This window comes from Gnatocerus cornutus, chromosome 6 (genome assembly GCF_029298725.1).
Source record: "Gnatocerus cornutus isolate USDA-ARS CGAHR chromosome 6, icGnaCorn1.1, whole genome shotgun sequence".
NCBI classification, from domain to species: domain Eukaryota; kingdom Metazoa; phylum Arthropoda; class Insecta; order Coleoptera; family Tenebrionidae; genus Gnatocerus; species Gnatocerus cornutus.
This window is the reverse complement of record NC_142238.1, coordinates 17,797,301-17,814,026: the sequence shown is the minus strand read 5'-3', so window position 1 is coordinate 17,814,026 and position 16,726 is coordinate 17,797,301. Positions and strand designations below refer to the sequence as shown.

Below are 16,726 nucleotides of genomic sequence, written 5' to 3'. Positions count from 1 at the left end.
GCATAACCAAACATTTCAAATAATAAAAATAATAAATGAAACATAAAAATACACAAGATTTGGAAACGCTGACACCAAATGACGTAGAATGTTTTCTTTTATTTGTCGCTCCGCCCATTATTGCCTTTTTTTATTCCATTGTAGCCTATTAATCGCATTAAGTGCTGCAAAAACGATTCAATGCAGCTATCATGCAATGCAAGGAAAACAAAATGGAGACCCGCACTCTAATTACATTTTTTCACTCATAGATCAGGAACAACGATTTCGCGCATAGCAACCATCACCGGTAACTAAGGCTTTCGAGCACTAGTGCGGGAACATGCACGCAAAAATTTTGCCATAGAAGCCATATAGAAAATATCAGTTACTACAAATTTAAAGAAACACGCATTGGGATCCTCTTCCCCTAATATTTATTTAAATAAGTTAACAAATTACAAGAAAATTAATATTTTTTGAGAAAAAGTTCATCAGCGCCATCTATTAGCAACTTAATAATTGTTGCTCTTTTGTAAAAACATAACCTCAAAATAACATTAACAAGTTTTATGATTTTAACGATTAATAAAATTAAGCTTTTGTGAAACGTTTTATTTTACAAATACTCAAGTAATCGATGTTGGTCATCAAGTAAGTATACTCAGTACTTTTAATTTTTATTATTATAGATGTTTATGTTGAATGTGCAGTTGCTGCACGAAGCAAACGACACACCAGAAACTCCAGCAGTGTTTTCAGTTCTCACGGCGTTACTAATATTGTACGAATTGTTGGAATTGGATCTTACAGGTTCCGTGTCTGTCAAAGTGTCTGCTACTTCTATTTTATTTTTTAAAGAATCTTGGATATATCCCTCCGCTACTGCGGAAGATTTCCAACCACCATGTCTTTTAACGGCTAGAAAGTCAAGCCCCTTGTTTGCTAATAAAGTAGCACTGCTCCTACGAAAACAATGGCCAGTATATTGATGAGGGTTTGGAAGTTCAAGATATTTGGCGATCAATGATGGAATTTTCCCAATGGTGTTTATACCAATAGGTAAATTTATACATTTTCCTGCACGATAAGTTAGAAATAGTCTCCTGTTGTCAGTCACAACTTGTAGTCTTAATTTCACAAATTGCTTTATTATTTCGACCCATTCCCTTTTGGTTATGGCAAATTCCCGTTTAACCTTAGTTTTTGTTTCAGGAATAGAAACCAAAATTATGTCATCTTTAAAGATAACATCACCAATCATCATCTTACAAATTTCTTCTCGGCGGCAGGCTCCAGAAATTCCCATAATCAAAATCGTCTAAAATATAAATGTTAAATTTTTGAATGTAAATTTCTGAATAAAGACAAACCACTCACTTTCATCAAAAAATATTCTTTGTTAGGGGCCTCTGTCAAAAATTTTGTAATATGTTCTCCTTCAAGTATTTGTGACTTTTTTGGAATGTGATGTTCCGTTTTCCTTTTAAGAAGGGCAAGCAATTTTGGATATTTCGAGATATCTATATTCTTCTTAATATTCAAGCAAGATCGTATCATGCTATAAATTGGCCACAATGTTTTTTTAGTAGAACCTATTTCTTCAAAATAGGCCACCAAGACGTTTTCAGAGTAACTTTTGATCTTTTTATCTTCGCACCATTTGACAAACTGAGAAAACGTACTCTCATATCTGGGGCGTGATTTTGTCGGCAATAAATTGTTTATTGCAGCTGTTGCCGCACTTTTCACTTCGGGTGGTGTACACTCGAATTCAAACTCTTCTTCCGAAGACATGGTACAAATCAATACAAATCTTTATTTTTGAACTTTTTGCTTGACAGAATTGACAACTGTCAACTGGAAACTTCAGCGACTTGATTTTTTATACCAACAAATGCGAACTATATATGATGGCGAAAATTTGTTACAAACTTCGTGCAAAAAATGTTATACAAGAGACGTGCGGGAATAATTTTGCCTGATTCGTGCGACATTCCTTCACTCGTGCGCGGGGCGCACTCGTGTTGAAAGAGTCGCACTTATCTGCAAAAATTGTATTCCCGCACTAATCATGTAAAATACTATTCCAGCTCTGGCAGCGCACTTCCGCTAAAAATTCATTTTTTAAATGAAACAATATTTGTACCTACATTGTACTTCAATCCTAAGAAATGACAGAAAAAGATTAATTAATAAAACAGGAGACTTCTACCTAAACCTACATGAAAACGTCTCATTAAATTGTCTGTAATGATCACAAAGAAACGGACAGAATAATGTAAATTTTTAATACTCGTGTCAGATACACTCTTATCTCATATTATTAGGTACATAAATATTAAAATATGTTCGCATGGATTTCATGTCACTACTCATTGCACCTCCGTTAAAGATAAAACTTTCAATAAGAAATAAAGTGAAGACGTGTGAGTATCTGTCTTTACCCCGTACTCAAAAATTATTTTCAGTTCATCATGAGCACCTACAGTCTGCGTGACTCCTTTAAAACCGAGCGACTTATGCTCATATTTGTTGGCTTGTACCCTCTCACCCCCAACGCACCACCTTTTCTTCACTTTTTAAACCTCTTCAGTGGAATCATTACTATTACCATTGGTGTCTGTCAGTTCTTATCCATGTTTATCCAAATGATAATCGACATCAACGACTTATCCAAAGTTACAGAAACGCTTTTCTTTTTTATAACTCACACCACTTACATGAGCAAAGTGGTAAACTTTCTGTATTACCGAAAAAACATGTTAGAGATTGAAAACTCTCTTACTCAATCAATTTTCTACTTCCCTGAAAACCGGATGAAAATCCTGAAGAAGAAAATAGAAGGCAGACAACATTTTTTACGGGCATTTAAAATCATGTGTTTTATGGCTGTTACATTGATGGGACTGCTGCCTTATTTGGATGAAAGTAAGTCGAAGAGTTTGCCGTTATCGGGGTGGCAACCGTATAATGCAACTCTGTATTATTACCCTACTGCGTGTTTCCAAATTCTTGCTCTTAGTTACACAGCCACAAATAATGTAAATTTTGACTGCACATTTTGGATTTTGGTAACTTTAGCCTCTGGAGAATTTGACATCTTAAAGGAGAATTTAAGAAATATTGATTACAAACAAGAAACCAAACTAGTCGAAAAGGAGTTTATAAACTGTGTGAAACACCATGAAGCAACTGTGAGGTGAAAATCCGTCACAAGTTCTGCAAAATCTAAACCAACATTTCAGGTTTGTCCGCGAAATAGAATCCACCTTTTCTAAAGGCATTTTCTTAAATTTCCTATCAAGCGTGGTCGTCACCTGCTTCACCGGATTTATGATGGTCATAGTAAGTTTACAGATAACAATCTTCTTAACCGATTTACCTAGGTTCCGTTTCTGGGTCTCCAGTTCTTTTTCCTGGCGCTGTATTTAGCCTGCATGACGGCAGAATTTGCTGCTTATTGTTGGTGTGGACACGATGTTATAGTAACTGTACGTAAGTCTATTATTAATTAATAAATCAAAGAAGAATTACAGAGTGATGAAATCGGACGTGCATTCCACATGTCGAATTGGTACGAATCTCATTTATCATTATGTAAAAGTTTGGTCATTTTTTTGGAACGAACGAAGAAGCCGGTCATTTTAACTGGAGGGAAAATTGTAACGTTATCCTTACCTACTTTCACTGGTGTAAGAATGAGAAATTTAAGCATTCATGGTTTTAAGGTTGCATGTTTTAGATTCTTCGCTCTTCTTATTCGTATTTCGCAGTTTTACAACGAATATACAATGGAGAATAAATTAAGATAATCCTCAAATCTGACTACACTTTACCCGGCGCATCCACCATTTTAACACGTTAATATCACTGCAAACAATAAAAATGGAAAAATTAAAAAGAAAATCACAAATCATCTCTCATGCTTTTGAATGACAATTTATTATAAAGTTTATTCGTTTTATTAAAAATATCGTATACTTAATATTTATAAATATATGTCCAAATAAATAGCAAACAGAAAGTTGTTGCCTGCATGTCTTTATCCGAACACTCTGTATCTTGGACGGATGAATATTATCACAAAATTACTTTTAGTAAAGTCCGTTTTTAAAAAAAAAAACACCAACACCGCAATTTTCCCCTGCATTACAACCGGCAACGTTGCCTAGGGAGATTTTTGGTGAGAAAATAGTTGTCAAATTTTTGACACTTCTGAAAATTAGGCAGTGTTTCCGTTAAAAACGTTTCTTTTACAGCCTGTTGGATTGCAAATCAAATGATTTAACAGTGAAAAGACTCGGCACAGCCTGAAAGGCCGTTTTGTGTAATCAAATTGTCAATTAGGCAGCTAACCTATTTGATTTTATCACCAAAAAGTCACCATCGACGACGTTGCCGGTTGTAAAGTGGTGGAAGAGTGCGGTGTTGGTAGTTTTTTAATAAAAAAACGGACTTTATGTTAAATTTTGACAAACCAACATCTTCTCGTAAAATCTAATTAGTTTCCAATGAGATTCAGCTTGGAAGAGACTTAATTCATTGTACTTAAATCAATCTTGAACGCCAACTCGATCACATTCTGCGGAATATTATCCTGGTAACAAACATACACCTCTCTTGGATGTGGCATATAAAAAAGTCTCCTAAAATAGAGGATTTAGCGACAGTAGTAAACACCGCAATACCAACCCAACAACCCAATATTTTATTTTACTTTTCTTGTTATCGACATCGTCCAAAAACGGACATTCGAACATAATTCCGTGTTCTTTAATAGCTATCAGGCTTTTGTTCATAACAGATTTGGCCATATCCTGAGCAGGCATATTCTGAAAGACAACACGTTGGTAATTTCAAGAGATAAAAGTGTTGCAGACATACTTTAAACCTCATTGTGTTTTGAAATAAAGAATGTATCCTCTGGCACGTCTCTCTAAAACAGCTCAGGATCGTAGTCAAAGTCTGCGACTGCACCCGACACTCTGGAGGACAAACCAGCACACCTTCTGAGGAATCAAACTGTACGAAATGAAATAAAACGTTTTCTTTTCCGCTGGTAAGTTGCTGTGGCTGACAATCTTCAGTTTCAGACAAGATGGTTTGCCGGAGTTCTGAAATATCGAAACTGCTGTTGCTCATCTGACTGCCATCCTAAAAAGAAATGCAATGAGATTCTAATAGACACAAAAAATGCCTCACCCCGTAGTCGTCCACATCCGACTCCTCATCATTAGAATCATATTTCCCCCTCCTCCTAGTATCATCACTAACTTCACTATGACTCCCAGAATCCTCCGATTGACCATCGCAATGTTCTTCCGTGAGAAAAAAAGTACTAGAATGAACCAAAGCCTGATCTGAGTTTCGTCGTTTTAAAATCGACATGACCTCTGGTTTTTTCTGGTCTTTATGTTGGGACACTGTTTTACTTAAACTGTCTAAAAAATCAGACTTTCGTTTATTGCAAGTTTCGGGTATTGTAACTTGTGGGCCGGGATTTGTAGCAATCCAGCGATCCGCCAATTCTGGAATTCCTAATTCTTGGATGTGAGCTAAAGTTGCTTGGGCTTCTTCAACGTAAAACGCGTCGGGGCCCATGTTGTCTTCCGCCGGCTCTGTACAGCCGCCCGCCTCCATTATTACCGCTAGCAAATCCTGGAAAGCGATTAGTGGGTGCAAAAACGCAAACTGATAAGGGCCAATGGCAAAAACAACAAAATGCAGAGCAATCAGGTAATCCAAATAAAACAAAATGGAGGCCCGTACACTCTCCAGATTTATGGATCGCGTTCAATTTATACCTGTCTACTGCCGACAACAAGTAAATATCTTCTCCCTGAAGGAATTTTCACCCCTTTGCTCTCGCTCCTGTTGCACGAATGGGGGAAAACTTCCTTCCAGTACACCAAAGTCTTGACAGGCTCTGTTTTCGATAAATGAAAGAAACCTTGTTGTCTGCAAAACACATGAACATCCAATAAATCTTCATACATTAAATGAGACAGCAGTAAATATCCTTGATGGTAAAGTGCGCTCCCAAGAATAGTAAAGAGTCGTTGACAGTCTAACGGTTCTTCGTTCTGGAAAACGAAACTAACTTTCGAACTTTACCTGAAGAGATTTTACCCATTCTCTGTAGTCACTGGCTTCCAACTCTGTCAAAGCATCATCAACTTGCATGAAAGCTTCATTTGACAGTGGTAGAGTTACAGCTGCTTGAAGACTTTCTTCAAATTGTGTGGGCGCTTCACTCATATCCTGAAAGCGAGCGATTGTATCACTCGTCGTCCAAACACCACCATTCAACAATTTCATGAAAAACCGCCCGAAGAAATGATCGATTTGAAATTTATTACCATCGAGAGTGAACGTGTTGTCTAAACTCTCGTACAAAAACATAAACATTCGGATAAGTTCTTTAGCGAGAAGAAGGGCTTCTTTTGAAGAAACATAACAATCAGGAAACATAAACAGCAGAAGATTATTATCAGAACTAGAGTAGCAAACATGACAGAGTTTATCTTTTAGAAGAAAAGAAGAAACGTGTGGTTTACTCTTAGTAACTTCATTGAGTAAATGGTTCAACGTTATAAAAATTCCTCTGGCTTGACACAGGGCGGATCTTTGAAATGGGCGTGGATAACAATAAATGACGTCCTCGAATTCCGAGCTCGTTTCGCTTAATTTGTCAGTGTTCAAATAAACGACGCCAATGGGGTGCTGGCATAGCTTTTCTACCAAAGTCTGCTCCTCCTCTTTAGTGAAACTAACCAACTCCTTCACGAATCGTGATTGGTAGTTTAGTTCGTTAATGGGCGGATCTTTCGTTACCTCCACCCCCGCAACTCTTTGTAGCTTTAACAGTACGTCATGTTTATCAGCAAACTTTTCTAAAACGTTATTAAGGTTCTGATTGGTCACTGGAATGTTGTTTATACTCTTCAACCAGTCCCCGATTTTTATGTTTTTCTCATGTTTCGCCTCGCTATCTGGCAAGAACCCGGCAATCATTACTCTATTTCCGTCAGAGAGAGTCCCCATGTTAATCCCCAATAAAATTTCCGGTAAAGCCCCCGCATCTTTTCTCTCTTTGTTGATTTTTAAAATAACTTCTTTCTCTTCGCCTTCTTGTGAATCATGGAATTTTACTTTGTTGGTTGAAGAGTCGACACTGTCTTGTGTTTTGGGGAACCTCCTGCTATGTCTCTGACTTTCCCTTCTTCTGATCAATCTGAGAAATTTCCCTCTGGTGCTGCGTCGAAGCTGATCTTTAGAAAAAGGTTGCAAAGGCTCTTTTTGTTTGGAACTATCAATATTTTGAGTTACGAAAGGGTGGCAATCGATAAATAAGAGTTCTCCTGTGATGTCATGAATTGAGGACTCCCACTCAGGGACAGAACTAAAATTAGAGTTAGAGCAGAAGTTACCACTGGGGAAATTAGAAGCCTAACCTGTCACTGTCGGAATAATAAGACGATTCGCTTATTTCATCTGACCATTCTTCCTCGGAGCTGCTCCCATGGGAAGTATTTTGGGGGACGAGGAGGCGGCGAGATTCTTCGGGGATGTTAGGTTCCATTGTGCTTAATCACAGGAGCACCATGAATTGTGAATATGCGGGGTGTTTCGATGGCCACTTTCATTTATGAATAAATAAAACCAGTGCTTTGTAGGAAGTAAACATAACCTTATTTCAGAAGAATGACGTTTTAGTGGTGACGTTTCGTTTCCGAATTCCACTCCACTTCTACAAAAAAAAATCGTGAAATGCTCAAAACTGATCAACGCGTTTTCCAAATAAATGTTATCATAGAATTGAAGTCTGTGATCATGCCGCAATAAATTTTTGTTTTATCTGGAAGGATAATCTTGAACCAATCGCGAGAAGCGTGTTCTCAAGTAGAGTGGAATTTGAAATTAACTGAAATTAAAAATAACTAATTTTTGGGCACATTTATTGAAAATATTGTTATAAATAATTGGGGGGTTACGGGAGCTACATTGCTTTAGCTCTCGGTATTAAAATTCCTGATAAAAGTTGGGTCGGTACTACAGATACCTGTAAAATTAATTTAAAATTTAGAGTACATTTTAACCACAAAACTTTTCTTTTTCGTTTATTACAACAACCAACAACAAAAATTCAGTCTGATTATAAATTCTTCACCCTGACAATCTGCTCCCTGCAAATAGGGCACTTGGCGTCTTCCAAGGACCTAAGACACCTCGAGCACGTCCAGTCGTGGCCACACGGTACAAAAACGACCTCTCTTTGGTTATTACAGCAAATCACACACATCTTGTCTTCATCCAGACATTTATCGTCTTCTTTATCGACACAAATCTTCAATTTTCTTTGTACTTCTTTAACAAACTCCTCTCCTTTTTCGTGAAGAAGAAACTTGCATTTTGGAAACCACAGAGCGTGTTGTTCCCACGGGTCATCATCGTCTTCCCAGTTATTCAGAGGTCCTGAGCAGTGAAAGCAGACGGTTTTATCATCACAACCTTTGTAGTAAAATCCTGCTGCGGCCAAATCCTCGGGTTTTTGTTTGCAGGATTTGGGCCACGTTACGAAAGATTTTAATCGAGTTTCTAGATTATCATACGGATGGACTAGTTTATTTAGAAATGTTACGGAATCTGTAAAAGTGTCGACGTTTCCACACACGTCCTGGTCAGCGGGGAGTTTTCTCAGGAATGTGGACAGTCCTTTTTTGCTCTCGGCGAAAGGACAACTCGGAGACAACCGTAAATGGTCATCTAGCACATTTTCGCCCAGAGACTTGAGATTGATTTCAACATCACAGAAAGCACACTTGGCTTTATTGTCAAAGTAATAAAGTCCTACTTTCACTAAATCTTCAGCAGGAATAGGACTGTTCCAATTTTTGAAAGTTTTAAGTCTTTCGGACTCCAAAGTTAAATTTGGTTTGTCGACATGATCTTTGGTATAAATGTAGTTGCAATTCTTTAGTATCGAGTTTATGTGGTTTTTAGAAAGTGTGTCAACCATGATTTCCTGCAACAAATAAAAAGTAATTATTACTAACGGCTGTGCTGATTAAAAATGCAGGTAGCAACGGTGCAGGTGATGGAAGGAAATGCAATGAACTTGATGTACGTGATGATAAAGAAAATATTACCTTTCCGAGAATATGGGATTTCATGGGGGCTATAAAACTCGATCCAGTGAAATTATATTTACGTTTGTTATTCTGAATTTATCGCCGACACAACTTCCGTTCAGTTACCTATTATGGGTTTTCTATAAACGGAAAATTTATCACACAGGAAATGGGGATAATGTGTGGTTATTATAGCATTGCAGTTATTATTTCGTTCACGTGGTACTTATTTTTGATTCTTGCAAATTAAAAATAGTAAGAAAATTTGTTTTGTTTTTCAAACCGTTGATATCACGTCTCGTTCATAAGAGAAAAAAAACATCGAATTTTATGAGTACTGCTTTTTTAAATCGTTCCATTGAAATCGGTGAATCGATGTCAGGGTCGGGTGGGGAAATAAGAGCGCTTTTTAATTAAAATTTGATATTTATTAAGTTGTATTATAAAGGACTGTGAAGTCATCAAACTGTACCTCAGTTTTACATTAGAGCTTTCGTAACATTCTCTAAAAAGATAGCAGAAAACTCTTGTTAATTAGTCTGTTGAATGTATGGAGGAACTACTAAAGACAACTAAATCTAAGTGAAGCGTATCATTGAAATTAAATTATATGTACAATTAAACAACAAACAACCAGTGTTGATTGAATTTCCTATAAAAATTTGTACTGAAAGGGTTAGGATGTTGTACAAAAATAGAATTTCTCAATAGTTAAGAAAGAGCAAAGTTCGAACATTGACTAGAAGTGAAATGAAAGAGTGGCCAAAAATCCAATTAACACTTTTAGTTAAGTAATTATATTCTGTCCTATATACATTAAATAAATTAAGGTTAAGAAATAAACACTTTCACTTTGTTGCTAATCCTCACCCTGCACACCGGACAATTTTCAAACTGTCTCGAACACTCGTCGCACGCTACAATATGTTTACACGGCGTAAAAATGATATTCCTTTCGTTGGTGTTGCAAATTCTACAACGAACTACTCCATCATCTGAAGGAGGATCCTGTCCTTCACTCGCACTCTCCTTGCATTCTTTATCTCCACTTTCCTTGCATTCTTTTTCTTTGGTTTCGCTGTTGCTTGGAACACTAGACCTGAATTTTCGTTGGACATCTGCAATGTACTCTGCCCCTTTTTTCTCCACGACATGTTTGCAATCGGGGTACCACAACGCGTGTTGTTCCCAAGGATCATCCTCATCCTTCCATTCCTTCAACGCCATTTTACACTCGAAACATATCGTATGGTCGTCGATTCCTCTATAATAAAAACCTGCAGCCGCCAAATCCGCTGGCTTTTGTTTTTTAGGCCACGTTGCGAAAGACTCTAACCGAACTTTCTCTTCGGCGTAGTTTCGAACCATACCATTCAATAATCTGAAAGTTTCGTTCTCGGGTAAGGAATTGTAGAAGATTTCCGCGTTTCCACAGACATCTTGGCCTGACTCCGACGTGCTGAGAAAAGGCAAGGATCGCCTGTTACTACTTGATTGACGCTGTCTCACGAAGGGACAATTCGGAGACCACTTCATGTGTTCTTCCCACGGATCGTCGCCGATTTCCCATCTACAGATTTCGGCGTTACAATAAGCGCACTTTACGAGGTCTGGATGTGATGAAACGTTTAAAAAATAGAATCCTGCTTTGGCCAAGTCCTCAGGTTTGACAGCGTCGCTTTCAAAGCCAATGAACGACGCTAATCGGACTGATTCCTGTTTGTAATCCAGTTTTAGAGTTTCAGAGTTGTGGCCATTATCAGGTTCTGTTGTGGATTTTTGTGTGTATTCGCAGTCCGCGCTTAGGCCATGGCGATAATTCGATAATGACCGAAGTGTGTCAACCATGGTTTTCTGCAACAACCGAAACCTTATTACTTAATTGTCGGGATTAGGGAGCGAAGAAATGAGTCGTGGAACACTAGCACTACTTATTTGACAGACATACACAACGAGTGAAGCACAGAAGCACAAGGCACACAGGTTAGTTAATAAGTGCCTAAAGAAGGCAAAGACCAATACACAACCCATTACTACTAACTGTAAACCAACTTTAGCTGTTAAAATCAATGTTAAGTGTCTAGAAGAAACAGCATTTATGCGCAAAATTTTCTCATTATAACCAGTTCAGCGTGATGAAATAACTAGATTGCACGATGTTTCCCTAAAAAATGACGCGATTATCACAAATATAACAAGCATTCATTCCAACTTGAGGTCAAGCGCTGTCGGAACGTTTGAAGAAAACCGTTTATTTTCAGAAAGTGCTAAAACCGATGAGTTCGTTGTAATTTGTATTATGTCAAAGACCTGCATTCATGGAAAGTTACTAAATTGGAGAATAATTTGGTGTTGGCGAGCTTATCGGTGAACGAAATTGCTTTTTTGATACAGTTCGACGAAAACAAAGGAATAATAAATCTTATCATAAACAAGACAGCAAATTCTAAGACTATTGAGTAATCTAGGATAGAATGTTATGTTATTACCAACTGGAACCTACGCCACTGGAAAGTAGGGTAAAGTGTTTGCGGAATTTTATGACCACTTCAAATTCTTTTTTTCTAGCGAAAAATATGATGAAAAAAGGAAGAATATTTTGTGGTACAAAACCAATATGTACTTAATTTTCACAAAAACGCAAATTAAGATTTTTGCAATGCAGTCACGTCAGCCTTTGACGTCCGAAATGTTTGAATTTCCGGCAAAAGTGTAGATGGGGTGGGCTTTCCGTGAATAGTCTGGAGGCTGAAAGACGCCGCAACCGAAAAAGCATTCGTTGCAGCCGCGGCAAACCGGCTTAAGAAATTCCCTTTTTTATTGTACCTCGTTGAATACCAGTTATGGTAAGAAATACGGTAAAATTAGCACCAGATAGAAAGTTCCAAGTCGGTAACGTCGCGATCTTATTGAACAGCCCCCGCCGAGCGTGAAATTTTTGAAAAGTAACCGGTGTTGCCAATTCTCACATCCGCCCCATTTGCATATCAGTGCGGTCTTGGGGTAAGTTAATCGTACGTTCTGGGTCATGGTATCGATTCCTTCCGATTTCCGTCCGAAAACCTCCCCTCTTGGTTCTTTTAGCTCGCCGCCGAATGCACGTCTGAGGAATTTCTTGTGCGATCATCATTAGTGGGGCGTTCCTGCACAACCGAGAAGGACAGCGAGTGTCCGAGTAATTGTACGGCCGTCTGAGTACACTCGCACCGAAGGGACCGAATGTCGGCAACATTGCTGGAATTCAGAGACCATTCACGATTTCCAGCATTCCATTCTTACCGCTCCCCGCACCCAGCCCTACCACATTCCACAGAGATCACATCAATGGTCGGCTGCCAGCACCGGAAACACGAAAAAAAACTACACCGAGAGGAAAAGAGACGGATGCAGACATTCCCAGACGGCTATGAAGGGTTCGCCCATATCGACCGCGGTCCCAATTAACAACAAACGCGCCATTTTAGGGACTTTCGTGGCAATTTTATTTCGGTTGTTAAGTGGGACACAAGGACGGCATATGGACACTCTCTACACGTTACCACCAAAAGTGCTACCACTACAGGAAATCTCAGTGTAAAATTACTAACCTGTTGTGAAAATTCGACGAACCGTGGACTTATATTACCATCACAGATATTTTCATCGAATGATTGTTGTTTTCTATGCACCACAGCACACTAGGTGTACTCTACAAGACTGATCGTAAACGTCCAACGACCAACTCGAAACTGACGAATGAGGACGAAGTATACGAGCTTTTACGAAGCGCTTGCGCTGTTGCCACGTCCGGACCGTGAGAATCGGATTTACAAGAGCCCCGATTCGTAGTAATTTCTAATTGGACCGGACTGTTTAAAAACAAACGAAATATTTACATCGTTGTCAATTTTACAAGATTTTTTCACATTTTCCGACGTGGCGCACATTAATTATACATTCTAATTAACCCGATCTAAAAATACGTAAATAACAATTATTGACCATGAAATTTTCTCATGAATGAAAATTAAAAGTGATTTGCAAATATGCGTCATAGGTTAAAAGTGCATTCGCGTGTAACCGGAATGCCTGTCAATGTCGTACAAGGAAAATCGATTAAACGTACTATAAACCAGCGCGCGAAATTCGAAGTAAACCGGATAAGAGGAAGAAAGGAAGTAGACAATTTCCACGAAGCAAAATGATCTAAATTATCCAATTTATCTAAGAATAATAGTAACAAAGTCCACAATCAATGAATTACTCACATCTTTGTCGTCTATATGGCCGCATTCTTTAAAAAAACGAGTTTTGAAATTAGACGTCAATTTCCGATAAACAAAACGCAATGGTTTTAATGAGTGTGGAACAAACAAGCGTAATTGTAAACAATTTTATGACGCTGCGACCGTAAAAAATTCAACCATGGGAATAGAAAACGCTTTTGAAATTTCCATCACAACAAACGTGCAAAAATAAAGCAAAAATGTTACCTTTTCCATGCAAAAACACTTCACTGGCGAACTAAAGTGTGGATGCTTCGTTCAAACTCACAAAGCAAGTAATTATATTTGAGCTGTTCTGTGTTGCATGGTGCCGGTCTGGTTTAAATAAGGAAATGTGAACAATAGTCGGTATCTTAAAGTCAACAGAAACAAAGTCGACATTCTATGAATGGTCTGGATTCTCAACAGATAATTTCGAGAAAACACACGAGAAAAAACATGTACCGTTTAGTCAAAAACTGAGTTTACATGGAAATTGTAAAAAGTAGTGGACCGAGAACCCGTCCTTGAGGAACCCCAATTACGCCGTTCGCTAAACTTGAGTTTTATGAAAGGTGGTTTGTATTTATTACCTGAGTTGAAACACGGATATAGGAGTGATATTATTTATTCAGTTATATTTTAGCGTGGAAATTGGATCTTTGAGCCCACCCCCGTTCAACCGGAAACCACAGCCGCTCTCCCACGCTCCTTCCCGATCTGATGGATTTCGCATCAGTTAGATATAACGGTACCACATTTTTAACCTGAGGCCAAACCGTGGCTTCAACACAAAGCATCAGCCATTATGTCATTCCACTTCTTTTCTGGTATATTTCAGTAAAAGCAGCGTCATCTGGACTTTGAGTCGACTTCATTAAAAGTATGAAAAGCCAAGAAAGGAGACATTGCAGTACATTTAGTCATAAAAGGTACTGGCCACCGACAGCTGCATGATCAGTCTGCTTCTGCAGCTGTTACCTCGTGTTGAAGACTGATGGTATGGTAAGAATTTTCACTGAAGAATATTAGAGACGGGATAAGTGGGCATGGAAATATTCCCGATAACGTGCACCCAGGAGATTAGCATCGATGGAACCGGATGGGACGACCTTGTCCTTGCGGTCACAACGGTGACTACTGCAGAGAAAATGTGCATTACACACATGCTTTCGAGACGAGAATATTTAATGGAAAAAAGCTGATGGGTTGGTAAACTGCGGCTGGACATTCTAACTTTAGATTGTTAGCTTCCAAGTGCGAATGAAACCAAGAGGTTGCTAAACATTTTCCTTTATTTGCCGGACTGTTTATTTCGGTCCACGAATATAGCAATGACGCAACTTCAGATCATTTAACCTTGCGGAGAGCAGCGAATGGAACCTACAGACCCTGAGCGGGCCCCGAAATTTAACCTTTCACCCATTTAATACCTTTGTCTGCAGATTCTCCGCGAGCTCCAGGAAATTTCATTTATCTAACGTAATTACATGCTGTCATACATTCCGGGCCATGTCGTAATGGAAACGTTGCGAGATAAATATTTACCGAAAAATTAAAACAATGTAGCCATAGTGTCATTGTATTGTACTATATCGGTGTCAGCTGCGGGTGATAACCACATGGGTGCGTCTACAGGGCGTAAACTAACAAAAAATCGTTACTTTTTTAATTAAGTCTAAAAATATGAACGGGGAGAGCGCAGCGAGTTTTGTATACAATCTACGCCTACGACGCGTCACCAACAATAAGGCGCACAAGACGCTGTTTGTTAAAGGAGCTGTCTTGTTGTTGGTTGGGATATTTTTCATAACAAAAGCATACTTTTGTTTGTTTTAATGCATCGTCGACGTGTGATGTTTGCCTACATGATTACAACGAGTGCATTGTGTGGAGGCACTGGGAATTACAGTTCATTATTATTCATTAGCATGAAAATAGTACGATTGATAATGCAATTCGTGTTTTTCTGTAATGACGCACTCATTGTTTTAAAATATGGTATGCATACATTATAGGGGTTTGGAATGTCGTCAATTAAGTGAACAGACAGAAGTTTTAACCAATTTTTGAAAACGATGGAGGCAGATGGGAGCCACAGTCTTAGCACTGGGTGATCAAACATGCAAGTTTGTAAATGAGCCTGAGGGTCTTTGTTATGGTGGCATCGTTACATACTTCTAGACCATTTTTATCACAAGTATTCTATTATGAGATCTCTTAACTTATCTTTTAGATAAGTGCTCTTTAGACCTTCACTGCACTTTCAGATTTCTACAGCTAAAGAAATATACCTTCTCCTCTTTAGATGTTCCTTCCTTCGCTTCCATATCTCTTCCGTCCTCTCTCCAGTTCTCATCACTTATCACAACTGCACATTGAAATCTTTGGCAAAAAGTCTATTCAACATTTTCCGTTATCACGATTGCGAACAAGTTTTTCCTAACCCTGCGCGCCTTCTTTTTACGCTCATTAGTGCAACTCTCATATGAGACTGGTTCGCAAACTCGTGGAGCAGCTTCTCCTGTGTTAGAGCAATAAATAAGGGGTGAAAAAGCGATCGATAAACCCCTCATGCAACATATTACGCAACACTGCGATCTACGACGAAAATTAGAGTAGAGAACTATGTTTAAATTAGTCCAGGGTCATCGAAAGTAATTACTTTTATCTTGTAATTTTGTTATTCGATCATGTAGGCATAGAAAACAATGTAATCTCTACAGGGCTAATCATAGCGTAGGCGCCAACCTGATGGTGGTGTTTTTCGTGATATTGCTTTTTGGAAACAGATGTTCAAACGACAAAAAGAAATATGCAAATCAGTCATTGTTTGAAAATTTCTTGTAGTTAACAGCGGAACTTCCTATAGAGGAGAGAGCACTCACCTATGACTTCTATTTCCGACTGTTTTTAGATAACAATGGTTTGGGTTTATGGTGGTTGCACCCACACGTTGAAAACGTGGCGGGCATATTAACAACTTTAAGGACCAAAACGAGAAATTATTGTTAGTCTTCATACCGGGGAAACCCCTGCCGCGTGGGTCTATCAGCGACATGCGAATTAACTTCCATAACCAACTCAATAACATTTCTTATTCTTGTAATACCAGTTGGGTAAATCGTGCAAGTTTGAGATTCTTCCAGCTCCACATCTGACGAATTTGACGACCAAAAAGACATTTACCACCGAGAACTCTTGTTATGTCTAGACAACAACAGCGTGTTTCATCGCGAGGCATAAACGGCACCATAAAGGGATGCATAAATATGCATCAGATGAAAACTTTCAAGCGACCTACACTCAAGTGTGGGAACAGACACACCGCAGATTCAAAAGGCCACCACAAGCAACAATCACCTTTAT

At 38.5% G+C, this 16,726-nt stretch overlaps 4 protein-coding genes and 1 pseudogene across 5 annotated transcripts; 1 reads left to right on the top strand and 4 right to left on the bottom strand.

Annotated features, from left to right (window-relative positions):
- Positions 1–631: 631 nt before the first annotated feature.
- Positions 632–2,061, bottom strand: LOC148173578 (uncharacterized). The gene is made up of 2 exons (XM_088039690.1): positions 1,360–2,061; positions 632–1,300 (listed from the first exon to the last, which is right to left on the bottom strand). Exons 1-2 carry the CDS (start codon positions 1,774–1,776, stop codon positions 653–655), a joined length of 1,065 nt encoding a protein of 354 aa, XP_087895816.1. The 5' UTR covers positions 1,777–2,061; the 3' UTR covers positions 632–652.
- Positions 2,062–2,335: 274 nt separating this feature from the next.
- LOC148173577 (odorant receptor 4-like) lies at positions 2,336–3,861 on the top strand. The gene is made up of 6 exons (XM_088039895.1): positions 2,336–2,398; positions 2,451–3,181; positions 3,228–3,327; positions 3,369–3,473; positions 3,519–3,674; positions 3,725–3,861. The coding sequence occupies exons 1-6, from the start codon at positions 2,336–2,338 to the stop codon at positions 3,782–3,784; spliced, it is 1,215 nt and encodes a 404-aa protein (XP_087896021.1). The 3' UTR covers positions 3,785–3,861.
- Positions 3,862–3,905: 44 nt separating this feature from the next.
- On the bottom strand, positions 3,906–7,844 carry in (inturned planar cell polarity protein). Its single transcript, XM_088039288.1, has 7 exons — positions 7,437–7,844; positions 6,112–7,384; positions 5,787–6,065; positions 5,185–5,640; positions 4,867–5,136; positions 4,675–4,814; positions 3,906–4,628 (listed from the first exon to the last, which is right to left on the bottom strand). Exons 1-7 carry the CDS (start codon positions 7,562–7,564, stop codon positions 4,517–4,519), a joined length of 2,658 nt encoding a protein of 885 aa, XP_087895414.1. The 5' UTR covers positions 7,565–7,844; the 3' UTR covers positions 3,906–4,516.
- Positions 7,845–7,923: 79 nt separating this feature from the next.
- On the bottom strand, positions 7,924–15,884 carry LOC148173574 (baculoviral IAP repeat-containing protein 7-B-like). Of its 2 annotated transcripts, none has more exons than XM_088039292.1 (2): positions 15,652–15,884; positions 7,924–9,007 (listed from the first exon to the last, which is right to left on the bottom strand). In XM_088039292.1, exons 1-2 carry the CDS (start codon positions 15,685–15,687, stop codon positions 8,138–8,140), a joined length of 906 nt encoding a protein of 301 aa, XP_087895418.1. In that variant the 5' UTR covers positions 15,688–15,884; the 3' UTR covers positions 7,924–8,137. The 2 variants fall into 2 exon arrangements, with proteins under 2 accessions (XP_087895418.1, XP_087895419.1); XM_088039293.1 differs by lacking the exon at positions 15,652–15,884 and adding an exon at positions 13,586–13,684.
- LOC148173575 (uncharacterized) lies at positions 9,520–12,380 on the bottom strand (annotated as a pseudogene).
- Positions 15,885–16,726: the final 842 nt, after the last annotated feature.